This window comes from Ammospiza caudacuta, chromosome 1 (genome assembly GCF_027887145.1).
Source record: "Ammospiza caudacuta isolate bAmmCau1 chromosome 1, bAmmCau1.pri, whole genome shotgun sequence".
Classification (NCBI taxonomy): Eukaryota; Metazoa; Chordata; class Aves; order Passeriformes; family Passerellidae; genus Ammospiza; species Ammospiza caudacuta.
The window spans coordinates 36,296,000-36,318,221 of NC_080593.1; the positions used below are offsets into that span (position 1 = coordinate 36,296,000).

General features: G+C 40.8%; 1 protein-coding gene across 2 annotated transcripts; it reads right to left on the reverse strand.

The window, feature by feature from the left end:
- Positions 1 to 6,023: 6,023 nt before the first annotated feature.
- Positions 6,024 to 21,144, reverse strand: DAZL (deleted in azoospermia like). 2 transcript variants are annotated; one of them, XM_058813965.1, is made up of 12 exons: positions 21,010 to 21,144; positions 18,671 to 18,845; positions 18,322 to 18,456; positions 17,906 to 17,997; positions 16,541 to 16,592; positions 12,305 to 12,371; positions 11,843 to 11,976; positions 10,488 to 10,568; positions 9,668 to 9,724; positions 8,504 to 8,605; positions 7,657 to 7,755; positions 6,024 to 6,933 (listed from the first exon to the last, which is right to left on the reverse strand). In XM_058813965.1, the coding sequence occupies exons 2-12, from the start codon at positions 18,713 to 18,715 to the stop codon at positions 6,880 to 6,882; spliced, it is 918 nt and encodes a 305-aa protein (XP_058669948.1). In that variant the 5' UTR covers positions 18,716 to 18,845; positions 21,010 to 21,144; the 3' UTR covers positions 6,024 to 6,879. The 2 variants fall into 2 exon arrangements, with proteins under 2 accessions (XP_058669948.1, XP_058669955.1); XM_058813972.1 differs by lacking the exon at positions 18,671 to 18,845.
- Positions 21,145 to 22,222: the final 1,078 nt, after the last annotated feature.

Here is a 22,222-nt window from a genome sequence, read left to right on the forward strand (position 1 = left end):
TTAAGCCACAACTCATCATTCCAACACTTTTCTTTAGAAGAGATTCAGTAAGTAGGTTGCTTAATTATGTATAAAGATCTCTACTCTAGTGAAAGTAAGGAGTACCAAGTTTTCTCTCTAGTAAAATCAGGAGTAGCAAGCAAGCAACCTCAGTTAATGTTCCTAACATTTAGTGCTGTATTGGTAATTTTTATCTGCACAATTGAAACATTTAACTGAAAGGAAAATACCTACTTTGGGAGGTGCCCTTTCACACCTCTCCTTCTCCCTCAATATTCTTAGGGATATCAATTCTGCACAATTGCTCAAAATAAATTTAATAAACAACACTAAGGGAAATCTTATCCACACTGTAGGCTTTTCATCTATATGCAGTGAGCACATGCCTTCATCAGTGCAATTGCTCTTTGGCATTTCATAGCTACAGCCAGAGTCTGTTATGTAGGCCTGGATGTGAGAGCCCTCTGATGGCTGTAATGAAAACATCACCTGCAGCAGACTTGAAACCTACCTGAAAATCTCATGTGAGCTGCTCAGTTGCATGAGGCACTGCAAAACAAGCTGGTTTTCCCCAGTAAATTAAGAATCTACCTTCAGATTTCCAACAGTTGCTCTTGGGGTACTCAGCACCCTGACTTCAGTAAACTTTAGCAGAGCTTTTGATAGTTCTCCCCTGCATTCTCCTGGGCAAACCAGCTGCTCACAGCTTGGAGAAGTGGATGCTTTGCTAGGTAAAAATCTTCAAGATTACCAGGCCCAGAGAATACTGGCAAACAGAGGTTGAATCTGGATGGTCACTAATGGGGCTCCCAAGGGCTCAGTATTTGACCAATTCTGTTTAGTGTCTTTATCACTCTTTTGGACAAGATCAAGTGCACACTCCCCAGGTTGTGGAACACAAATTTGAGCAGGAGTGTTAATCTGCAGGAGGGCAAGAAGGAGGTCTGCAGAGGGACCTGGACAGGCTGGATTGATGAGCCTCAAGACCAAGTGCCAGGTCCTGCACTTGAGTCACAACTGCATGAAACACTACAGGCTTGGTGAAGAGTGTCTGGAAAACTGTGCTGGCAGAAAGGGAGCACTTGGGCAACCCCAGTGCTGGTCACCTCTACCCCAAGATGCCCCTTGGGTTCAGAGCCACAGAGCCTACAGCTGGACACCATGCTGAACAAGACACACCAACAGGCCAGTTGGATTACGCTTAAGGGCATCAGGTGGGACCACAGGGAGCTGCAACCTCTGCAGCTGAGTCCCATTAGCAACCACAATCTCTTCTTAAGAAAATCTTAAGTCATTCCCACCGTGTACTGCACTGCATTTGATTTCTTCACTTTGACTTTCTGGGCACTGGGATGAAATCACATTGCATCAACACCCACCACAGACCTTTGCAATGCTTTAATTAAGCAGTCAGATTTCCCTGGTCCACAGCAGTCCCAAAATAGCTGCTAGGCCCTGAGTGAGACAGGACTGCCTGAACATGAGCCTGCAGTGTTCCCAGGTGGCAAACTGCAGCCTGTCTTGTGTCACAAAATATGACAGCCAGATCCAGGAAGCAATTGTCTCCCTGTACTCTCCTCCCAGGAAGCAATTGTAACTCCCTCCTCTGGTAAGGCCACATCTTGAATACTGTGTTCTTTTGGACCCCTCACTGGAGGAAAAATGAGACACCAGAGCATGTCCAGAGAAAGAAGGGCAACAAAGTTGGTGAGGAGTCTGAAGCACCAGTGTGATGAGGAACATCTGACGAAGATGGGGCTTGGAGCAGACCTTGTCACTCAGCACAGGAGGTTGGGGGTCCACCTCTTCTCCCAAGCAACAGGTTACAGGACAAGAAATGGGCCTCAGATTTTGCCAAGGGAGGTTCACCTTTAATGTTCAGTAAAAATTTCTTCACAAAAAAGAGCTGTCAAGTGTTGGAGCAGGCTGCCCAAAAAAGTGGTGCAGTCACTACTCCTAGAGATACTGAGAAGGTGTGGCACTTGGGGAGACTTGTTCAGCTCAGCAGTGTTAACAGACTGAACTCAATGATCTCAAACATCCTTTCCCATCTAAATGATTCTGATTTCATGTATGGCCTCTGACCAATTCATATTCTACTCCCTGCCTCACTGTCCTCGTAAAAGCTAGAAATGGAAGTGTTTGTGCTCAGAACACATTTCCACATGGTTACTTTACCACATGTATGTAGGATCCTCTTTACAGGTCTTCTAGAAGGCATCATTATTTTATTGTGATATACAGGACCCACAAAACCCATTTTAAAAATTTAACTGCTTCCTTACACTCAGGAATAATAAAACCAGCTTATGCTAAGAATTGAATGGCTGCACAACTCATCAGCATGACACTATGAACTGCTACAGGCCAAAACACTGGGTTGTTTGTCTCCTTTCCTCCCAAGGGAAGTAATTCTGTCCCTCTGGTGAAACTCCACCTGGAGTACTGACCACAGGAAAGACATGGACCTGTTGGAGCAGGTCCAGAGAAGGGCCATGAAGATGGTCAGAGGGCTGGAGCAGCTCTATTATGAAGACAGGCAGAGCATGCTCCAGGGAGACATTATTGGGGCCTTCCAACACTAAAGGGAACCTGTAAGAAAGACTAAGACATTTTAGTAGGGCAAGTTGTGATAGAAGGAGTAATGGCTTTAAACTAGGACAGCAGATTTATATCAGACAGAATGAAGATATTGTCTTCCATGAGGTCTGTGAGACACCAGAACAGGTTGTCCAGGAGTGGTGATGTCCCACCCCTGGGAACATTTATGGTGAGAGTGGAGAGGGCTCTGAATTACTTGACCTAGGTTGGATCTATCCCTGCTCATTGCAGGAGGGTTCACTAGATGACCTTTAGAGGTCCTGTCCAACCCAAGCCATCCTGTGAAATGATCCACAAATTAATTTGCAGTTCTAAGCACAAATTCTTTCCCAGGAAAAGAGACCACCTCTATTTAAATTGGTGAGTTTAATCCTAAATTGTTCTAGAAAGACTTTACAACAAGTTTAGAAGTTCACTGAAGAGTCTTTCATAGAGGAGCAAAAATAATTAGGGAAAAGAGATTTGGTTAGGTTTGTTCCAGACAAAAAGAGCATCACACATCAAAACATTCTTTTAAATTTAAGACAGCCTACAAAGATTAAATCCAGAGTGATCTTGGATGGGATAGGGGAAAGCAGACTCCTTGACAGGATCATAGAGCAGTTTGGGTTGGAAAGGATCTTTCAAGGTCATCTAGTATAAACACCAAGTAGTTTAAACAATAGCCTGAAATTTGGACACCTACTTAGAGGAAAAGTTGAACAGAAGCTTAAAGGGCATGATACACACATCCCAAGAGGAGAAGTACTGCTGAAACATCAGTATTGTCTTATAAGCAGTACTTCTAATATCCCACTGCATCAGCAACGTATTAAGTACAGCACAGACCTTTATTTGACTACATATTTAGAAATTTTGAGATAGTTTTTCTGATTTTAAATATCCATACAGTAATTGCTTTTGGACTAGCAGCATCAATATTCTACAGCAACATTTTAAAATATAAATCCTGCCCTCATTTCTATACTTTCTACAGTCTCCAACCTTAAGGTGAAGGAGTAGGAAACCCTTTTCATGCTTGTCTTGAGCACTCACTACACAAGTTCACACTACTCAGAAAAAAGAAACGCCCAAATACCCAAAACAGAACAGAAACCCCCACATAATACAAAATCCCCACAAACAAACAAGTCCTTAAGTTGAAGCTTGAACAGTCACTGGGACAATACAGAGGCCTTTTTAAACTCAGCTGGGAACTTTTTCTTTGAAAGAACTTACAGTATGAATTTGTCTCCCAAGCTTCAGCCCAAATTTTAGAGCAGAAACGAAGCAGAAAGGAAGAATCTGAGTTGTAAAGCTAGTTAAGTGATTTTTAAGATGCATAGTCTACCTGAAGAAACCTCAATTTTTTTAGTAGCTTGGAATCACTTTTTTTTAAACTTTCCCAGCAATATTAGAAGTGGCAGACATTAAAGCTCCTAAAGTTTTTATCTCTTCTAAAATACTAGAAACTAATTCTAGAAACTAATTCCTAGAAGGAATATAGAGTGTAGATTTGTTAGAGGACTTAAATCTCTCTCAGTAAGGCATACAAAAGAAAACCCTGTGAAATACAAAATAGAAAACACTTTTGTTTCTTTATAGCAATAAAGAATCACATCACCTTCAGATAAAGATAGTTTAGCACACAAATACCTAAAAGGAAAAAAATATTTCCATTTTGACAGGGAATTAGCATCTGTGCCAGACAATCATTCTAATGGAGATCCAAGAATACCATCTGTCTGGCTGTCTGATTCCAAGAATAATTCTGTCAGGTGGCAAAATGTGTAAAAAGATATGAAAAGGCCATCAAGCAGCAAACTGGGGTACTTCAGGCAGGAAGTAAAACAAACCAAGTGTCATAGCTCTAGAATAGCAATTAAATGTAAGCATTGTATTTTTCTATCTTGTCTAAGCAATTGTTTCTTTTGACAAAGAGCTGTCTTAATATTTAAAGTACATCCAAAGCTTTTGAGTTTCTCACAGAATGTACATACTGTGTGCAAGCAAATGCAGATGCACAAGGACTGACAAGCCTGCTAGCTTACAATTAACATGGTCCACTTGATTTGAGCATACAAGGAGAACCATGCACTGGTTTTGGAAATGCCTTTAATCACAGCAATATTAACATTCTGAATGCAACAGGAAAGAGATGTACTTATTGGTTTTGTGTTATGCTTTATGTTACATGTTATAGGGTATGTCAAAAGAACAATAAAAACGCATGGGCTGCTCTACAGGTAAGCAGGCAGCAGAATCAGCACAACGTGATCTAATGGTAGAAAAAATAAATTATATTCATAAGGCCTTGGCAATTCCCTTGTGATAGAATCTCTCAGCAGGCCTGTAAGAATCTAGTACCACTTTAAGTGCACTGCACAATTAACTTGCTCACCAGATGGTCCTGTGCATAACACTCAGTCAAATAAACAGAAGATGTGTACTCTATGTAGGCATCTTCTGGTTCAAACTCCTCTTTTGGTGGTGAGACTCTTCAATGAGACAGCTACGCACAGGGCCGTTTGCATTTTCTAAGGGCTACAGCAGAAAGCCTCATGTAAGGTCTGGGGCAACCAAGCCAACATAAATCAAGGCAAAAAGAAATCTGCATTTGCAAAGAAACAACTACCTTTTATCAATAAACTGACATCACAGCTTTGAAACCACAGGCAGGCTTGTTTAGATACTGGAAGTTGGAAAGGACAGGATCCTCATTCAATACTAGAAAAACCTTTGCAAAAAAGCTGCTAACACAGAAGTTAAGTAAAATCAAGCCACTATCTTTAAAAGCACAGTCTGAAAAAAACATGGCAAATCAGTATCATGGGAACACTTAATACTATCTTCAGTAACATGAAACAGTGAGTAGGGAAACTGGTATGGGCTTTGCTTTTTCCAGGTTAATTTATGCTATCAGAACATCAGTACAAAGCTGCATAAAGTAGCTCAAAATTTTATCATCATTCTCCCTCACCCTCCTTTAATAAAGTTTTATCCACAACACTCCTGAGAAGTCCTGGGACATTTGCTGTAGCCATATTCCCTCACACATCCACTCCCCTTCTACATATTTCACTAACATGTATGTCTGGCTAAGTCTTTGCCTAGCCATTTGCATCTCTAAACCTTCTGGAAATTTGAAGCTGAACAGGCAGTCCTAAACAGCCTTGTATATACATCCTTAACAAGAGAGGCATATTTTTCTTTTATTGTCTGGAGACATTGAGGTGTTTGAGTAGGAGAAGAAAAGCAAGCTAGGACCTGACATATAAAAAGACTGTTCTCTTTTCTCAGTTCTACTCTTTGGAAGCTTCAGCTAGTATCTACACAAAATGAAGGTTTGTTACTATAGATTTATAGTAACTGGAAATTTCACACAGAGCAGTAAGTTTTTAACAGCTTTAACAAGTTATTATTTAGATTTGTCACACCAGAAATTTAGGAAACCAAGGCAAAGTAAAAATTTATTTCACTGTTTCACAATACACACCTAAAATCTACATGATTATTAAAACAGTCATACACATATTCTTTGATTAACAGTTTGCATCACATAACAAAGGTTTATATAAGTGCAGTATTTTCTCAGAAGTTTAAAATACAGGTATTGTTAAGATTTTTCAAGTAAAAAACCTTGTATTGGCTGACTGAGCGTCCAATACAGATAACATTCTCGCATTTTAAGTTACAGACAGGAATTTTAGGATTCTCTTCATTACTTACCCAAAAATAATAGTGATGCTCAAGACTGTAGGTACATAGACTGCCATCAATGAACATAATCACATTGATTATGTCGTCTAAAGGCAAGCAGGACTTACAGGGCTTCAGCTCAGTTACACCTCTCATCTTCCTTTGCACTGATTTAAAAGCTCAGTCTTAAAATACATTCTCTTGGGCAAATAATTACTTCCATTTTTAAACTGCAGGAGTTAACTGGTCAATGAGTCAAGTGGTAGTTAACGAAAAACCATGTGTTAACGAAAAACAACGTGTAATATGCAAACTGTACCTTAAAGCTCAGAGAAAAATCCACATAAAGGAAACATATAAACTCTCTAACATTCCAGTCAGTTATCAGGGGAAGCACACAAACAGTAACACTGAAGTTTTTTCAACTCTTACAACTTCGAACCTCAAACTACTCAAGTAACAACAACAGTATCAAAACATGTAGAACAGGAGTACAAACATAACCTGAAGTAACTTTGAGGAATGTTACATTCTGTGTTGCTAAATTGAACTGTAGTACCATCTAGTTAATTAATTTAGATACTTTGAAGTCTTTGTTGATCAAATGGCTTTGTGTACTGTCTTTCCTTTTCTGAAGTGGTATGTCTTACCCTCCTGGGATGGGATAGAAGAGAGGACAAGAAAAAAAATTCCATTAATCAGAATAAAGGAACCAAAGTCTCATGAAAACTATCTCCCGGCACCCTGTACTCTATTCATCCCTCTCCAAAACTGACAAAACACAGCTTCTCCAGTCCCATTTCAGAGTACGCCTGTCGTGTTCACATATCTGTTGTTTTACAAAAAGGAAGCAAGGTCTTAGAAATTAATAACCTGAAATTACACATGACTTGGAATGTAATCAGAAATTGCAAAACTACAAAGATGGAATACATGAGCAAAAAAAGAACAACCAGCTTACCAACCTGGACTATGATTTATTGGTTAAAGCAGAGACAAAGCATAACAAGGCACCATCCACAGTAGCTATTTCACTGTACAGACTATCAAGGTATAAAGTCAACATATCCTCTGTCCAAGCTAGGGAGTAATCTACTGCTTTCAGCCATGTCACTGAGAAATGACTAGCCAGACTTATGCTCTAATTGTTCATTAGTTGACTGCTCAGCAATTTTTATGCTGTCCTGATTAAACCCACTGAATCCAATTTCAGCACTTCTTTCCATCATTAAGCACACATCTCAGAGTGTGTACAAGGAAGAAAAAATTCAAGTGGCATCCACAGATATGAATTGCTTCATTTTTATGGTATCCTGTAGGCGAACACACTGAAGGGCATCTATGTTTCAGGGATATCTTTTTACTTTGACTACATACCTTTACATTGCTGTCTTGTGATACAAAGTCATTTGTCAGCTGGTTCTCGGGATTAGACAGACAGGATAGTACTGTTTGCATGCCCCTGTCCACAGACTTCTGAAATACAGTAAGAGGTGCATATATAGTAATAGGTTATTTTCTTAGTTAGGACATTACTAGCTAGCAATGCCAGGGTGTCACAGGGTTTACTTGGAAATCAGGATTCCTCAACTGCCTTGTGTTTCCTGAGATACTTGTAATTTTTTTGTCCCTCCCAATCTTCTAAAATTACTAAGTCATTATCCCCCCTTCAGCATTACAGCATAACAATTCTAATCAGTGACATGCCAGTTCTCTTGTGGATGAGGCTGACAGCAGAGAAATGGAATTTCTCCCTTAGAAAACTGAATTCAGAGCAAATTTTTCACTAAATTGGGGCCACCTTCCACAAAAGAGTAAGAAAGGGTGAAAGTTACCAACTCAGATATTTGAAGTTTAAAATAAATCTACCTAAGACAGCAGGCAGTGCTATTGAATCTGCTTTTTTAGTACCTCTGATTTTCCCTGGAATTTCCACAGATTAGGCAAAGTCTTGTCAGTAGACTTAATCAGGTAGTACATACACTTTATCCAGCCCTCAGCACTGCAAACAAGCACTAACAGTTTCAAGGAAATTTGAGACTTCTGAAGTTGTACACAGAAATCAGATACGTGGGACTTAACAAGAGGCTGAAAGGAGCAACTATAACCCTGACTTCTAGGATATCTGTCCAAGGCCCCTGACAAAGCTATATAACCCTCATGGGCAAATTTCTGGGAATGGCAATTATGATAAAGAATATTAAAGTTTTGAGAAAGCACTTACCTTTTGTGGGCTGCTAGGCAACTGCGTGGGCTCTGGAACAGCACATTCCATCTGTATAAATCCTGGATCCTCAGAGCCATGATAGTTCACTGAAGTATACACCTATAGTGTTTTAAAGTATTAGAATGTTTCAGTAACACTGGAATAACATGCACACTTATGGTGTCACTGATCCTCATCTATCCACAAGATGTGCCAAGTTCATCTTTGCAGTTTTGGTAAGTTTCATGAGTAGGGAAATGCTGTGCCATGACCCGTTTTACTATGACAGTTAAGAATGATACCTTAAGTTGCTTAGCTGAGATAGTTCTAGAACACTTGTCTGCTCCTACAATCAAACTTGTAACATTTAACAGTGAAACCCCCATGCACACCTACTCTAAAAACATTTTGGCCTGCTACCATTGAATTGTGAAGTGATACATTATGGCTGTATAATGTATCCACATTCACGGATGTTATTAAAACAACTATTTCAAGCCAATAGTGTAATCAATATTTCAATGACTTCTGGCAGCCTTCAGGAAGAGAATACCACTCATGAGAAAATTACTTACTACAGCTTTTAAACACCTAATCAAAACTGTAGTCAATAAATACACCTAAAAATACAAAAATACCCAGAGGACAAGTTTAAATTCTGACATTGTAAACAAATAGAATATTTTTCCCCCTTCTCACAGGCGTTACTCGCATGAAGTCACAGAACACAAGGAATTTTTTCAGAGGCCAGCAGCACCATCTACAGTTTGTAGTAGCCTGAGAAAATTGTTAATGTCTATTGGAAGGAGCCAAAAAATTCATCAGTATTTGCAAAGAACATGGAGACTTTTTTAACTTAAAAAAAATTGTACATCAGGTGAGCTTACTTTTCCTTTAACTTTTCCTGAAAAACCAACTCTATTTTACTTAGAATTCCAGAGTTCTGTAACTAGAACATGTAGTTCTAGTGCCAACACCAGGCAGATCTCTTCCACCAGGTAACTCAAAAAAGCACTTACATCAGTAGAAATTCTGAACGACAACATACAATCTTATCAGCAATTACAGATTTGCAGACCAGATTACAGATCCAGACAACAGACTTTTTTGTGAAGTATCAAGCTGTAAAAACAATGTGCTAATCAAGAAGACAATTTCAGAAGTCTAACTTTGTAGACTTACCGGAGTTGGAGGTATTACATAATTTCTTGGCTCCCCAGCAAGCCACTGTGGTTGAGCCTTAAACAAAAATTGGACAAGAAACACTTTTACTCATTTATGTCCAACACAGACAAGTAACTGCTCTGTAGGAGCCACTGGTTATAGCATTTTATATCTGGATTTTTCACAAAACAATTAATTGAGTCTTACATCCAGCAAGATACCTTTCTTTATTCAACAACCACCTTCTCACTCCAAGTTAAAGAAAAAATTAAAAATATTCCTAAATATTAAGAAAATAAGAGCAACCAAACACCTACATTGAAAACAGATCTCAAGCCTCTAGCTGCTTCCAGTTACTCCCAGTTTAGCATCAGTAACAGGACTTAGCCATGCACTTCACTTGTGAGTTGAAACCCCACTATCAGCCTAGCACCTTCTGACATTTTCATAGTGCAAGAGCACATCCTCCCCATACACAGCTAACATGGTATCAGCTGATAAGACTGATTCCAGGTACCTAACATCCTACACTACAGCATGTACAAATGCAAAACTCCCTCCCAGAAGTACTACTAATTCACATACATTCTTCTAATTTCAAAGTTGTTTATCCCAGTATATTTAAGAAAATAGTAATGAAACTATAAAAAGAAAAGAGTATGCTAATTTACTCAACAGTTTTCATCACTATTTTGTTTTTGCTTTAGTAGCTGTGAAGAAGTGAAGGAAGACTGATTCCAAAAAATGAGAAGCACAGAGATCAGACTCCAGTTAACACTTCATTCCAGCTTAGTCAGGTATCCAACAGCCTTTCTGCTTCTAGTAAAACTTGACATACCTGATAGTTGTAAGCAGGTTGATATCCTATGGGAACTTGCTGCTTTAGCAGTACAGCTGGTGATGAACTGTATGGATAAGGCTGGAAAGAAAGCTTTTTTTTAAAGAAAACCCTGCAAGTTTGAAGCAAGATACAAGTATGATATTTGTAGAGGTATTAGCCAGGAGCACATTTTTAGAAGTCACACTGTTATTTCAATTCCTGTGCAGACTAGACTCACTATTTAAAAGCAACTTTTAGACTTCCCACAGGGCTTGCTTCAGCACTTCAGGCACTAATAACATCTATAAAGTGAGATTCCAACTCATATATCTAAAAATCCCATTTCTGCTTGTAACCGATCTTTTATGTAATTTCAGAAGTGCAAGTCATGCCATAAACTTTAGAGAGGTAGATCTGAAGCAGACTGACATCTCCGAAATAACAGAGTACAATCTGAAGGATCAGTTTCTAGGAGGAAAAGGAAGCTAAGTGCTCAAATTAAGACATTTCCTAGTATTTCTTTCCTGAAAGTATTCTGACACTGTGAACATGGAACTTTCCCAGATTCTTCAGGGAATACTGAAAGGCAAATTCCAACCTTTAAGAGAATTAATGCTCTTAAATTAATAAACTAAAGAGAATCAGCAAGAATACTATTATCAAGCTCTCTGCCTTGCAAGAAAGTATTTCTGCAAGACTGCTCTTCCTCCTTGCTTAAGATATACAAAACAGGGTCAGATTGTAGTCAGTACTGCTCCATCATACAGTAATGCAGTAAGAGAGCCTGATCTGGTTCACTCCCACAGCACAGGACTCATATCCAGGCCAGAAGCACTGTACCCACACCTCAGAAGGAACGCTCATCAGCAATACTGTGCTGGGCACAGCTATTAACAGCAGATGCTGGAACACAGTGCTCTTGTAACACAACAGCATATTAAAACCAAGGATGTGTTTGGCTAGGAGAAAAGTACCTGAGATAACTTCTTATCCCACTCTTAGTCTACAAAAATACATTTTATATTTCGTAGTTTATTCTGAAGCAGGACAGCAACACATTAAATATCTGGATACATTTCATTTGTGAACTGCATCTGTGGTAGGCAGTAATAACTCAATCTTCCCTCCACTCTCAACAGCTCTCATTCTTAAAGGGTATCTCCTTTTTGTTTTAGAATGAGTTAACGTCACTGAATCAAATTTTCAAGGTTGCTGGCATTCCTTTGAAATGGTTTGAAGTTGGGTGCTTCTTACTGGGGAAAGCTATATGATGACAGGCAGGTAAAATCAGATTGGAATCCAAAAGTTGTACGTGCTTGCACCTTCCAAAATATTTATTTATGATTCAAAACCAGTGTCAGGAGCAGTCCTACCTGAACATAGGGTGTTACTGGGTTCATGACAGCTGGAGGCTGCACATATGTCTCCATACTCTGATTACCCCACACACTCTGGAACTGTGGTGGAGGAGGACCAAGAACTATTTGTCTGGGATGCACGCAGGAATCTTGTTTTAAAACAGATAAAAAATAGTATTAAAGACATTACCACATCTATTTCATAAGGAATCTGAATTCAAGCTGGAAAAAACCTTAAGGGTTCTGAATCACAAATTTACCTCAATATTAACTATATTGTATTGTGCTACCAACCTCACTCTTATTAAAACAACATCATACAAGTGAGGTCACAGAAGTCAGAACCCAGGTGTAACTGAAATATACATACTGCATCAGATAAAAAGTACTTGCAACGATAATGATGTATAATTAAGAAAAAAACCCTGTTATATTATAATACCTGCAATATGAAAAAATTTACTTAGATATACTTACTTAAATTTTGTTGTTTTCTGATTGCTGGCCCCAGTTTCAGCTTTTTACCGTGGAAGTTGATTTGTGACTGAAAGACAGGTTATTCTCTGTAAGCTGGGAATCAGCAAGGTGAGAAGTTCGTATGATTTTAAAGAGACTGGACTCTGCTTCTACATCACAGTACAGCAACTCTCATAAAGGCTCAACAACCTCCAGTCTCCTCTCTCTACACCACATGCCTTTTACCTCAGATTTCCTGCAGTGCCCTCAGCTCAGCAGCCTACTCACCAACCTTCCAAAATTATGTATCACTGGCCCCAATAGTAACATGCACTGCTCCAATTTGCAACTATGTATCAGTGACCGTCAGCCCTGCTGCTTTACACAGACGGGTGTTAACTATTCCTGTCTCAGTGACAGTACTACTGCAAAGTGACCACAGTCTCAGGTCTTGAGTGTAAGATTTTTGGTTTAGCCCTATTAGCACAATTCTAGTACCAAGCATTAAAGTCAGTATTGGATGCAGACAGTCTGTCTAGATTCTCTATCACATGCAACTCTACAGCAGTGCCTGCTTCACAAGAAAATACATGGTTTTGCAATTTTCTCCAATTTCTGCTAAAGGGAAGTGCTTTGAACAGGCAACAGCAACTGTATTATTGCCTGCAAAATAAGAATATCATAATTACAAAAAAACTTGCTCATTCTAATTTCTATTAGTACAAGAAGATGATTCAACAGATATGGGGGGTGAAAAAAGGTGCAATAACCTGACTAGTTTGACAGGTGGACTTGTTTGGGTTTTTTTTTTCAGATGTAAGTGTCTTGGTTGATTTTGAGCATTTTAAAATTAATTCTGGAATCCTGCTGTGCCCAAAATCATGCAACTACTTTCTCCACCTCAACAATGGGAGGTCCTAGGAGACAGGCCTCCTCTCTAAATGAAAGACAACTTTCCAATCTGAACTGCGAACAGATTCATGCTGGACCAGAGTGCAGTTACATAACTAAAGCAGAAGAAAAACACTGCCAGGGCTGAACAAGGCTACAAGGCCTTGTCGAACAGGCAGATGAACACAGGCACTGAGAGTAATTTTAGTTAGAGAGGCTCTATTATGCTTATTTACAGAAAACACTGTGACCACTCAGTGCAGATAGGGCCTCAAGTGATTTAGTGCATTAACCCTTGTATATAATTTGAGCTCTACAACCCCCATGTTAATGTCTTCCTTTCTTCAATCCCCTCCAAAAGACAACATGCTCTATCTGAACATGCTTCTTCCTGAGATGGCAAGTATTTGTACTGCCTGCAGACCTGAAATGTGCACTGAAAAGAAAATCCACAATATGCCTCTGGGTCTTCCAAGACCTCTGGTACACAAACTCAGATCAGTAAGTACTATATTAACAGAGGAACACTGCAGGCTCCAGTTTTGAAGCACACACAGAAAATCAGTACTCTGCATGACTCAAATGTCAATGCTACTCAAGAGGTCTCCACAGAAATTGTTACCTCAGAGCAAGCATGCCACACTGATGCAGCATAATAAATGTAATACATAGTTAAAAGGAAAAGGTGTTCTCAGATGAAGTCTGTTGCTCAGTACAGCAGTCACTGTATATTTTTGTCATCATACCACATCAAGTAACAGTAAGCTTTTAAAATCTTTTGGTGAGTATCAAGGATCTCCTGCTGGGGTTTCATTACTCTCCACTTTATTCAAACATGTTCTCTTCCCACTTACAGAGCTGGATGGCCAGTAAACACATCTGCACATCACAGAACACTACATTTGTGCCTGGCACATCTATCTGGATTTGTCTTTCTGATCTACTTCCCTATCTAAGAGCTTCAGAAGCAAATGAGAGACTGTTCATCCTCCAGAGACACAGCAGTTTTCTGAGGCAAATACTTGAAAGAGGCAAGGATTTCAATACACATTATTTTCACAGTTACTGTATTCAGGCTGGGGAGAAAGAGGGAAAATAAAAAGCTTTGTCAGTGGTTTGTGACCTGCCCAAGTCTATCAGAACCAAGTAACTGATCTGGTTTTAAGCGCTGTAATCTAAAATTTCTCTGATACCAAACTCCCAAGATCAGAAGGTCTGTAACAGTTCTACCCCTTCATCTCCTGTGTTTGCTACACAAAAACTATATGGTGACAGTGTTGTGGTTTAACATCATTTGGTTTTTAGTTAAGGAAGAAATCCACCAGCTACCTAAGTGATTCCCTATAACAGCCTTGGCAGGACCTTTCTTCAGACTGACAAAACCAACCAGCTGGCTACTTTTCAATACTGACACCCTATTAAATGACTTAAAAAAAGCTGAACACATCTCTGTGAAACCACACTTAAAAATGAACAAAGCCCAGGAAAAACGCTCTTGCTTCCAGCCTTTGAACACTGGCCAGGCCCTGCTCCGCCTCACAGCCAGGTTGGTGGAGATTCTGCCACCACCGAGCCTGGCCTCGCTCTAGCTGTGAGCTATCCGCTGGCACTGTGGGAAAATCACACGGCTAAGGACACAGGCAGCCCTGCAGCTGGAACTGACTGCAGCAGGGGCCGGCAAGCAGCCACGCACGCGGCCAGAGCGGCCGGCAAGTAGCAGAGATCACATGACCACCTGCAGGCCTGGTCTCCTTTACACGGCAGGAGAGGCTCCTCTCCCTAAATGAACTGAAGAAAAGATTATTTTAAAAGTGGTAAGCTGACTGAAAATACCACATTTGTCTTTTCAAGTTGTCAGTAGGAAAAGACAGAAGACTTGAGAGTAGGAAGTGCTCTGAAGGTTTATTCTGATTTCTTATTATTTTTCTTCTAGTCCTGTTAATAAAGTTTTCTTTATACCCTTTAAAGTTTTGAGCCTGCTTTGCTCTCCTCCTAATCCTTATCTCACAGCAGAAAATGAGTAAATGATTCTAGTGGATGCAGTGGTGTTTGGCCAGTACTTAGACCCACTACACACATGAACAGCCACAGCACAATCTAGGAGGCTTAAAAAATACTTGCACCCCAGGCAGCATCCAAATGCACAAAATACTGCTAGAGAAACATATTTCAATTACTGAGACATAAATAAAAAAATTAATCCTGTCTTCCATGATACTGTTACTCCTATGCCCTAGGTAACCCAAAATGTTATTGTATTTTATCTGTCTGTGCCCAAAATTGTTACTGTCTCTGAAGACCTTGGAGTCAGAAAACACAACCATGGGGCAAGTGCCCCAGCCTTCTGAAAGGTCAAAGCAGAGACAGCACTCTTGCCTCATGGTATTTGCTCAAGGCAGAGACTCTGCTCTGAGGTTTTTTACCCCTCTTTTCTCTCTTGCATCCTGGACAGGCTCAGGGTGAATCCCACCACTGCCTGTCTGCACCAGCATGGAGCAGCCCTGCAGAAGTGAAGGCACAGCCACCCCAGCCCAGCTGCCTGGCCAGCTGCTGCCAAGGAAGGCAAATCCCTCTGTGAGTTCTAGCCCTTGACCAAGTACCAGCTGCTGAAGAGTGCCAGCTGCATTCAGCAATGAAGAGGCAAGAAGGGGGAGGCTGTCACCATTTCCCCCTTGTCTTTGGAACTACAAGGTTGGTCAGTGGCAGAGGCCACTATTTTGGGGAGGTGTCACCCCACCATTTCAAGTTCCTCTTTGTTCCCTGGGAATCCAGGAGATTCCAGCAACTTTGTAACTAGTGACTATTACTGTTATTTTTTTGCCTGTTGCTATTTCCTTCTTTATTAGTAAACTGTTATTTTTTCACTTATATCTATCCATATTTGTTTCTACTTATTCGTGGAAAGGGATTGGTCAACCTAAAGGAGAGATGACTCATTTCAGAGTGTCCCACTTTAGTTATCTTAATCCAAGACATCTCAATAACTAAATGTCTACATTTCTGCCATAAGCAAAAGGGTTCTATGACAATCATCCACTACCAAAAGCAAGCAGCAAAACACCATAAGGCTTTCAAGCACTAAATAAATGAGAGCAATCAAACAAAATTACATGAGATGTTTGACCACACCAGGCTAAAAACTAATATGCTGAAGACTAATCTTGCTTCTTATTTAAGCAAATACACAAAGATTTTACCACCAGCACACATTTTAGGAAAGTTCACTTTTTGGGCAGCCCTAGACTTTGTGTGTCCTAACTTACTCTCTCTACAGGGTACGTAACTTGGCTTCCACAAACTTGTCTCTAACCTTTGTACCTCTTCATACCTCTAACTTCTTAGTCATTTGGACAAAGCTGAGCTTACCTCAACTATCTTTTGAACATCCACATTGTCCAGGAAAGACACAAATCCATACCTAAAAAGGAAGAACAGACTACTCAGTAATCAGTATCATTTGATTATAAGCCAAATGTTTGAAACAAGACCAGTTAACAACGTGCCAGGTACATTATATTGCGCATCAAAATTATCAACTAGGACATTAATTTAGGACTCAGGCCAGATGCAAGAAACTAAACGCCAGATTTTAGAATAACATGAAATAAGGCCTATTTTTCCATTTTAACTACTCAGAATGAGGACTGCTGTTAATATTAGCAACTTAAAGTTAAATTTTTAAGTAAGATCTGACTTATCTTTAAATTTTATATTTACTACAGAGGTCTGGATGGAAGCAGGCATTATAGGAACAGTAACACCAGTCAGTGGGAGGGAAGCAATTCTTGAAGAGGTTTTTCAGTTTATTTCACTGCATTCCTAGTTTATCTGGTCTACATAATTAAGATAATTTCAGAGCATTATAGTAACAATTGTGTCCCATTAATGGAATAAGTCAAATGATTATCAATACTTGTAACATACACTAACAGCACAGCAGGGTTCACTTCACAGACTAGGAAGGGATATGAGAAAATGCATTTATTTCCAGCTCTTCCATTGCTATATATGCTGAAGAAAAAGATATGACACTGTAGGAGCTAAGCATAGAATGTAAGAAAAATTCTCACTGGAAGGAACTTCAAGAGGGAGAAGTCCCTCCTCATCAGGAGGGATAACCTCAAAACTGGGATGGCCTCCCCAGAACTCAGCAGGGTAAGGTCCTTCATCTTCTTATTTAAGGGTTTCACCACGGTTATCCAGAACTCCTCAATATATTCAAAGGGAATTTCCTTGTTTCAACTTTGTTCATATACTTAGTCTTCACCCAAAGAAGTTCGGGCTGTTTGCCTCTAGAACTTATTCACAAGTGTCAGGAGAGGGCAGAGTCACTGCCCTGAATAAGCCATTTAATTCTCTTAATCATCCTGAACTGTCACCTGATTTTTAGCTACTCTAGCCAGCGGAAGAGTCCTACATAAGAATTGGCTGCGTAAGCATCACACGTCAGGCTTTGTTTTCAATGATTGAGTGACAGTGAGCTTCTTTTCCCTGAACAGAGAGGTTGAAGTAAAAAAAAATTAATGCTATTCTTTGTAAGATTATACAGATTTAGTTTGGGGCAGTATAAGATTAACTGGTTTCAGTCTTAACTCACAATAACAGCAGACTGCAGTTAGTATTAAGGCTTCAGCATGTCAAGTGTGTTGCTAAGCATCTGCTCATATCACCTATTACAGAACGCTGTCCACATAAGCAGCAACTTAAAACAACAACTCTTATTCTACCCACCCCTTTGAAACACCAGTTCTGTCAGTGATGACCTTCACCTCCTTCACAGTACCATATTGTTCAAAGACACTCCGAATTTCTGCTTCATTCATCTAAAAGAAAACAAGGTCTTAAACATCTTCAAAAACATTCAACTGCTTAGAACTGATTGAAAGCAGGCAAGTACCACTTTTTAAACCCATTTTCCACTACCATAAGAACTAAAAGTTCGTTTTGGAAGACATGTTCCAGAATTCTCCCATGATGTCATGTCAATATCTTCTAGATTGGCAAATGCACACACAAAGGAAAAAAAAAAAAGAACTCCACCACAAAAAAAATTTAAAAATCCACACTAAAACAGGAGCAAAATTTCCACTTATTCTCCACTGATGTACCCTATACCCTATCTTAAACAATTTAAAGTGTACACATACCCTTATGTCAATTCCACCAACAAAGACTGTGTTGGGCATGACTTTTCCTTCTGGTAAAACATAGCCCTGACTGACTGTTGCTGAATAGGCACTGCCCTCCGTGGCACTTGAACGTTGGGTCTCCACATGTGCTGCCTAAAAAATTTAAACACAAATATTTATTTTAGTCAATTAGATTACATTTTAACACACCAGAATGCCTGCACCTTCCTATAGATATAACAGGTGACAAGGAATTTCAATTGCACAAATGGACCATCATTGGCTCTAACACCTCTCAGTTCAAATGAAACTGGCTCTACAAAATCTGGCAGGAAGATTAACACAAAGCAATCAGTTTTTCACCCACCTGGTATTCTGCTTTTGTTTGGCTGCATACCCAGCTAAAGGGCATTTGAACTGAAATCTGAGATGGCAACTCCTCAAGCTGACCTAACTGCTGCTTCTACTTCTTTCTTTCTGGATGTGTCAGTGAACCAAGCTAGAAGTGGTATTCACTTTGCTGTGCAAGTTCTCTGGCAGCCCTAAAACAGGAAACGGCTCTCAGGGGAGGAGCCCAGCAAGTGCCTGAACCAGCTGAAGGAAGCTGGTAACCACAGACACTGCTGGTAACCACAGATGCTGCTGGTACACCTGTCACAGCCTTGGCCACCATGGAAGTGCAGTGCTCGTGTCTCACACTAATGATGCAGAATTTCAAAGAAAATAACTTATTTAACACTCTCACACATTATGTACCTGAAAGAAAGAAAGAATAAACAGACTACTTAGGCATTCCAGCAAGCTGGGAAACATGAGAAATAAGATTTATTAATACATGCATTTCCTAGGACTTGAAAAGGAGATCAAAACCGCACAGTGGTAAAATTCTCCTAAAACAAAAAGAAAGAAAATCTCCCTCCGAGGCCACTTTTCAAGTCCTCAGTACGATGATGGAAAACGCTTGCCAATGCAAAAAGATTACTATTTTATCTAAACCCAAATAATTTTGTCAACATAGCACTACACAAATGACTGTTCTATATACATGATGCACAAAGATCTCACACTGCTGCTGAATCTGTGTCCAAAGCCTAAACCACCTCAAGTTCTGAAGTGAGAAACACTGCCTATGATACTGGAACTACAGCATCAGCTGAAGTGACTCACCCCTTTAGAATTACTCTAAAAGAAGTCTACTTTGTCTATCCCATGAAGTAGCTCTGATATCAAACTTCCAGACGCCACGAATATTGGGGTTTATTCAGTTTTTCAGCTTAACAGAATTAACAGGTGTTTTTTTGCTTCTCTCATCAAAAGATCAAATTAATCTGTTTGCTCTTAACTATTCAAGTTTAAATTCATAAAGTTTAAATTGATGAGGGAAAACTGGTGCAACAGTAGTCGGGAGACTAGTTAAGAATTTTGGCAAAAGAAAAGGTGGAAAAGGACGTTTGCTGGGCTACGTGGAGGAAATACCTACCTACCCACCCACGTGTGTTACAAACATAACTCAATTTTATGCTCATCCAGGAGAGAAAAACGTTCACTTTTTTTGGCCACACAAGCCCCTGATTTTTCAGGCTTCTCCCTATCCTCAGCACATTCTCAGTTAAAAGTAAGCAGTAGTTTTTTGTTGGTTTTTTTTTGTTTTTTTTTTTTTAATTGAAGCATTTAAACCCCGTGACCCCGTCCCGCTGTGCGGACACTGAGCAGTCTCCATGACAGCGCGGGCGCCTGAGGGAAGAACGCGGCTGGCGCCGCAGCCTTCCCGCTGGGCACTAAGCGGAGCCCTCGGCCCAGCACTGCACGCTAGGCACAACCTCTCCTGTATAAAAAAATAAAAAAAAAAAAAAAAATAAAAAAAAAAACCAAAAACCAAAAAAAGCCCCACCACCTTACTCGTATAGTGTTTGAAGCGTCAGCGCTACAGTCGCAAAGCACGTTTCTCACATAGAAAGAACAAACAGCAAGCAGCATGCCGGTGCGGGCCGAGGAGCCCGCGGCACGCCGGGCCTTTGCTCCAGCAGGGGGGGACGTAGGACCTCGGGCAGGCGAGGCGCCGCTCGTGGTGCCGCCGCCATTTTACCTCACACTTCGGCTGCTCAGCGCCGACGGGGCGTGGGCAGGACGGTTTGGCGCCTCAGGACATTGAAAGCTATTCGCAAGCCCCAGACAAATGGCCCTGCCGGAGCCTACGCGCAGCGGGTACACCGCCACGGGCAGGTAGCGGGGCACCCGCCCAGCCTTGCGGGACGGCGCTACTTTAGCGCCGTCACAAAATGGCCGCTCGAGGGTGTGAAGCGTGTTCCGACGCCAAGCACCCACACACACACCCCGTATAGCAGACAGGTACGAGCCAGACGTTCCCCTGCAGAAGCCCCCGGCCTTTTAATGGCGGTACTCCCTCCACCTTAACCGCTCACCTCGTAAGGTGCTAAAACCTTTAAGATAATTATAATGCTAGTAGCCATCAGGGGTTCAGCCCCGCCACCGCGTTACAAGCGAACAGTGCTCCAGCTGAGGGCATTCCCGTTTCTCACCCTAAGAATAACCCGAAGAAGTTACTGCTCCACTCTCCCCTCCGCTGCCCGCTGGGGTCCCCCCTCAAGGCACTACATCCCCCAGCAGAAGCCCGCCCGTCGGCTGGGCGTTCAAACACCCCCTATTTCACCGCCGCAGCGTGCCTCCCCTTCGGCGTTCACTCACCATCACTCACTGGAGCCGAGGCTGCGCTCACCCACTTAAAAAAAAATAAGGACTTTCAAGCAAAACCCGTATGAACTTTTTTGAGAAAACTAAGCGCAGGCCGTCAGTATTCCGTGTTCGCGAAGCTGAATTCCCGAAAAAAGCCGGACAATGGGAATTCCGTTCTCCTTAAATAGCCCCATTGGGGGATGGCACAGACGAGGCCACACCCTCCCTCCTCTCTTCGCACTCGTCGTGCCCCCCCACCGCCCGCCACATGGCGCCGGTCCCTTCGTGACTGAGTTTTAGAAGAAAAAGGATCGAGAATGCCGTGGCTTTTCTGGGTTTTTTTCCGGGGGGGAGCGAATTAAGTTGCGACTATCATTTGCGGCATTGTTGCACAGGAAGTTGCTGTTGAGTGCATGGCCCAGCAGCAGTAGTTCCTGCCGTTTTGATGAGCTTGTGCTTCCCTTGTGGAGGTTTTGAGAATGGTGTGTTGTTGAAGAGGCTTTCACACGCTTTGAGGCAAAAGCTCGGTCTCCATCCTGTGACCACCCGGGCTGAATTCCAGCTTTCTGTCTGATCACCAGTGGCCAAGGCCTTTCTAGAAGGAAACCTCTCTGGAACTCCTCCTGATTCTACAGGAATAAGATGGGATTTGGAAATTAGTTTTAAATGGCTGTTTACCACTAGAATCAAATTTATAGAACAGATACTGATTTTAGAAAGTAGAATCTTATGGACATCTCACCAAAATTAACGTCTGACTGGGCTAGGTTAATAAGATGTTTAATTTATGGTTTGGGTTTTTTGCTTTTCTGTTTGTTTGAGTTTTAGGGTTTTGTTTTATGGTTTTAATTTGTTTTTGTTTTGGTTTTTGTTTGTTTTGGTTATTCTTATAGCAAAGGCATGCAAGTGATCCTTGTTAAGGATGAAAAATTGAAGTAGAAAGTAAAACTGATGGAGTGTTTTTAACACGTAAGATGGTTTTTCCAATCAAATTTTATGACTTCTAATGATTAAATTTTTTAATCCATTGACCAAGTGTTTACCTTTTCCAGTAGACTGCTACACTGGGTTTACATGGGACCCAGAGCTGGTTTAGGTAATAGCAATAACAAAGACCTGATCACGTAGATATGTTTATGTTACCTATAGAAGAGATTTTGTTAAATCTGGTGGGGTTGTAATATTATCTAAAGGTAAGCATATGCCTGGGCTTTCGTGCAGCTAA

Coding starts and splice junctions, on each gene's coding strand:
- DAZL (XM_058813965.1), bottom strand. CDS start 18,715: ATGCCCTTTAGCTGGGTATGCAGCCAAACAAAAGCAGAATACCAG. Junction 17,998..18,321: donor TTGGTGGAATTGACATAAGG/GTATGTGTACAC, acceptor GTTTTCTTTTAG/ATGAATGAAGCAGAAATTCG. Junction 6,934..7,656: donor CACAAGACAGCAATGTAAAG/GTATGTAGTCAA, acceptor ATCCCATCCCAG/GAGGGTAAGACATACCACTT.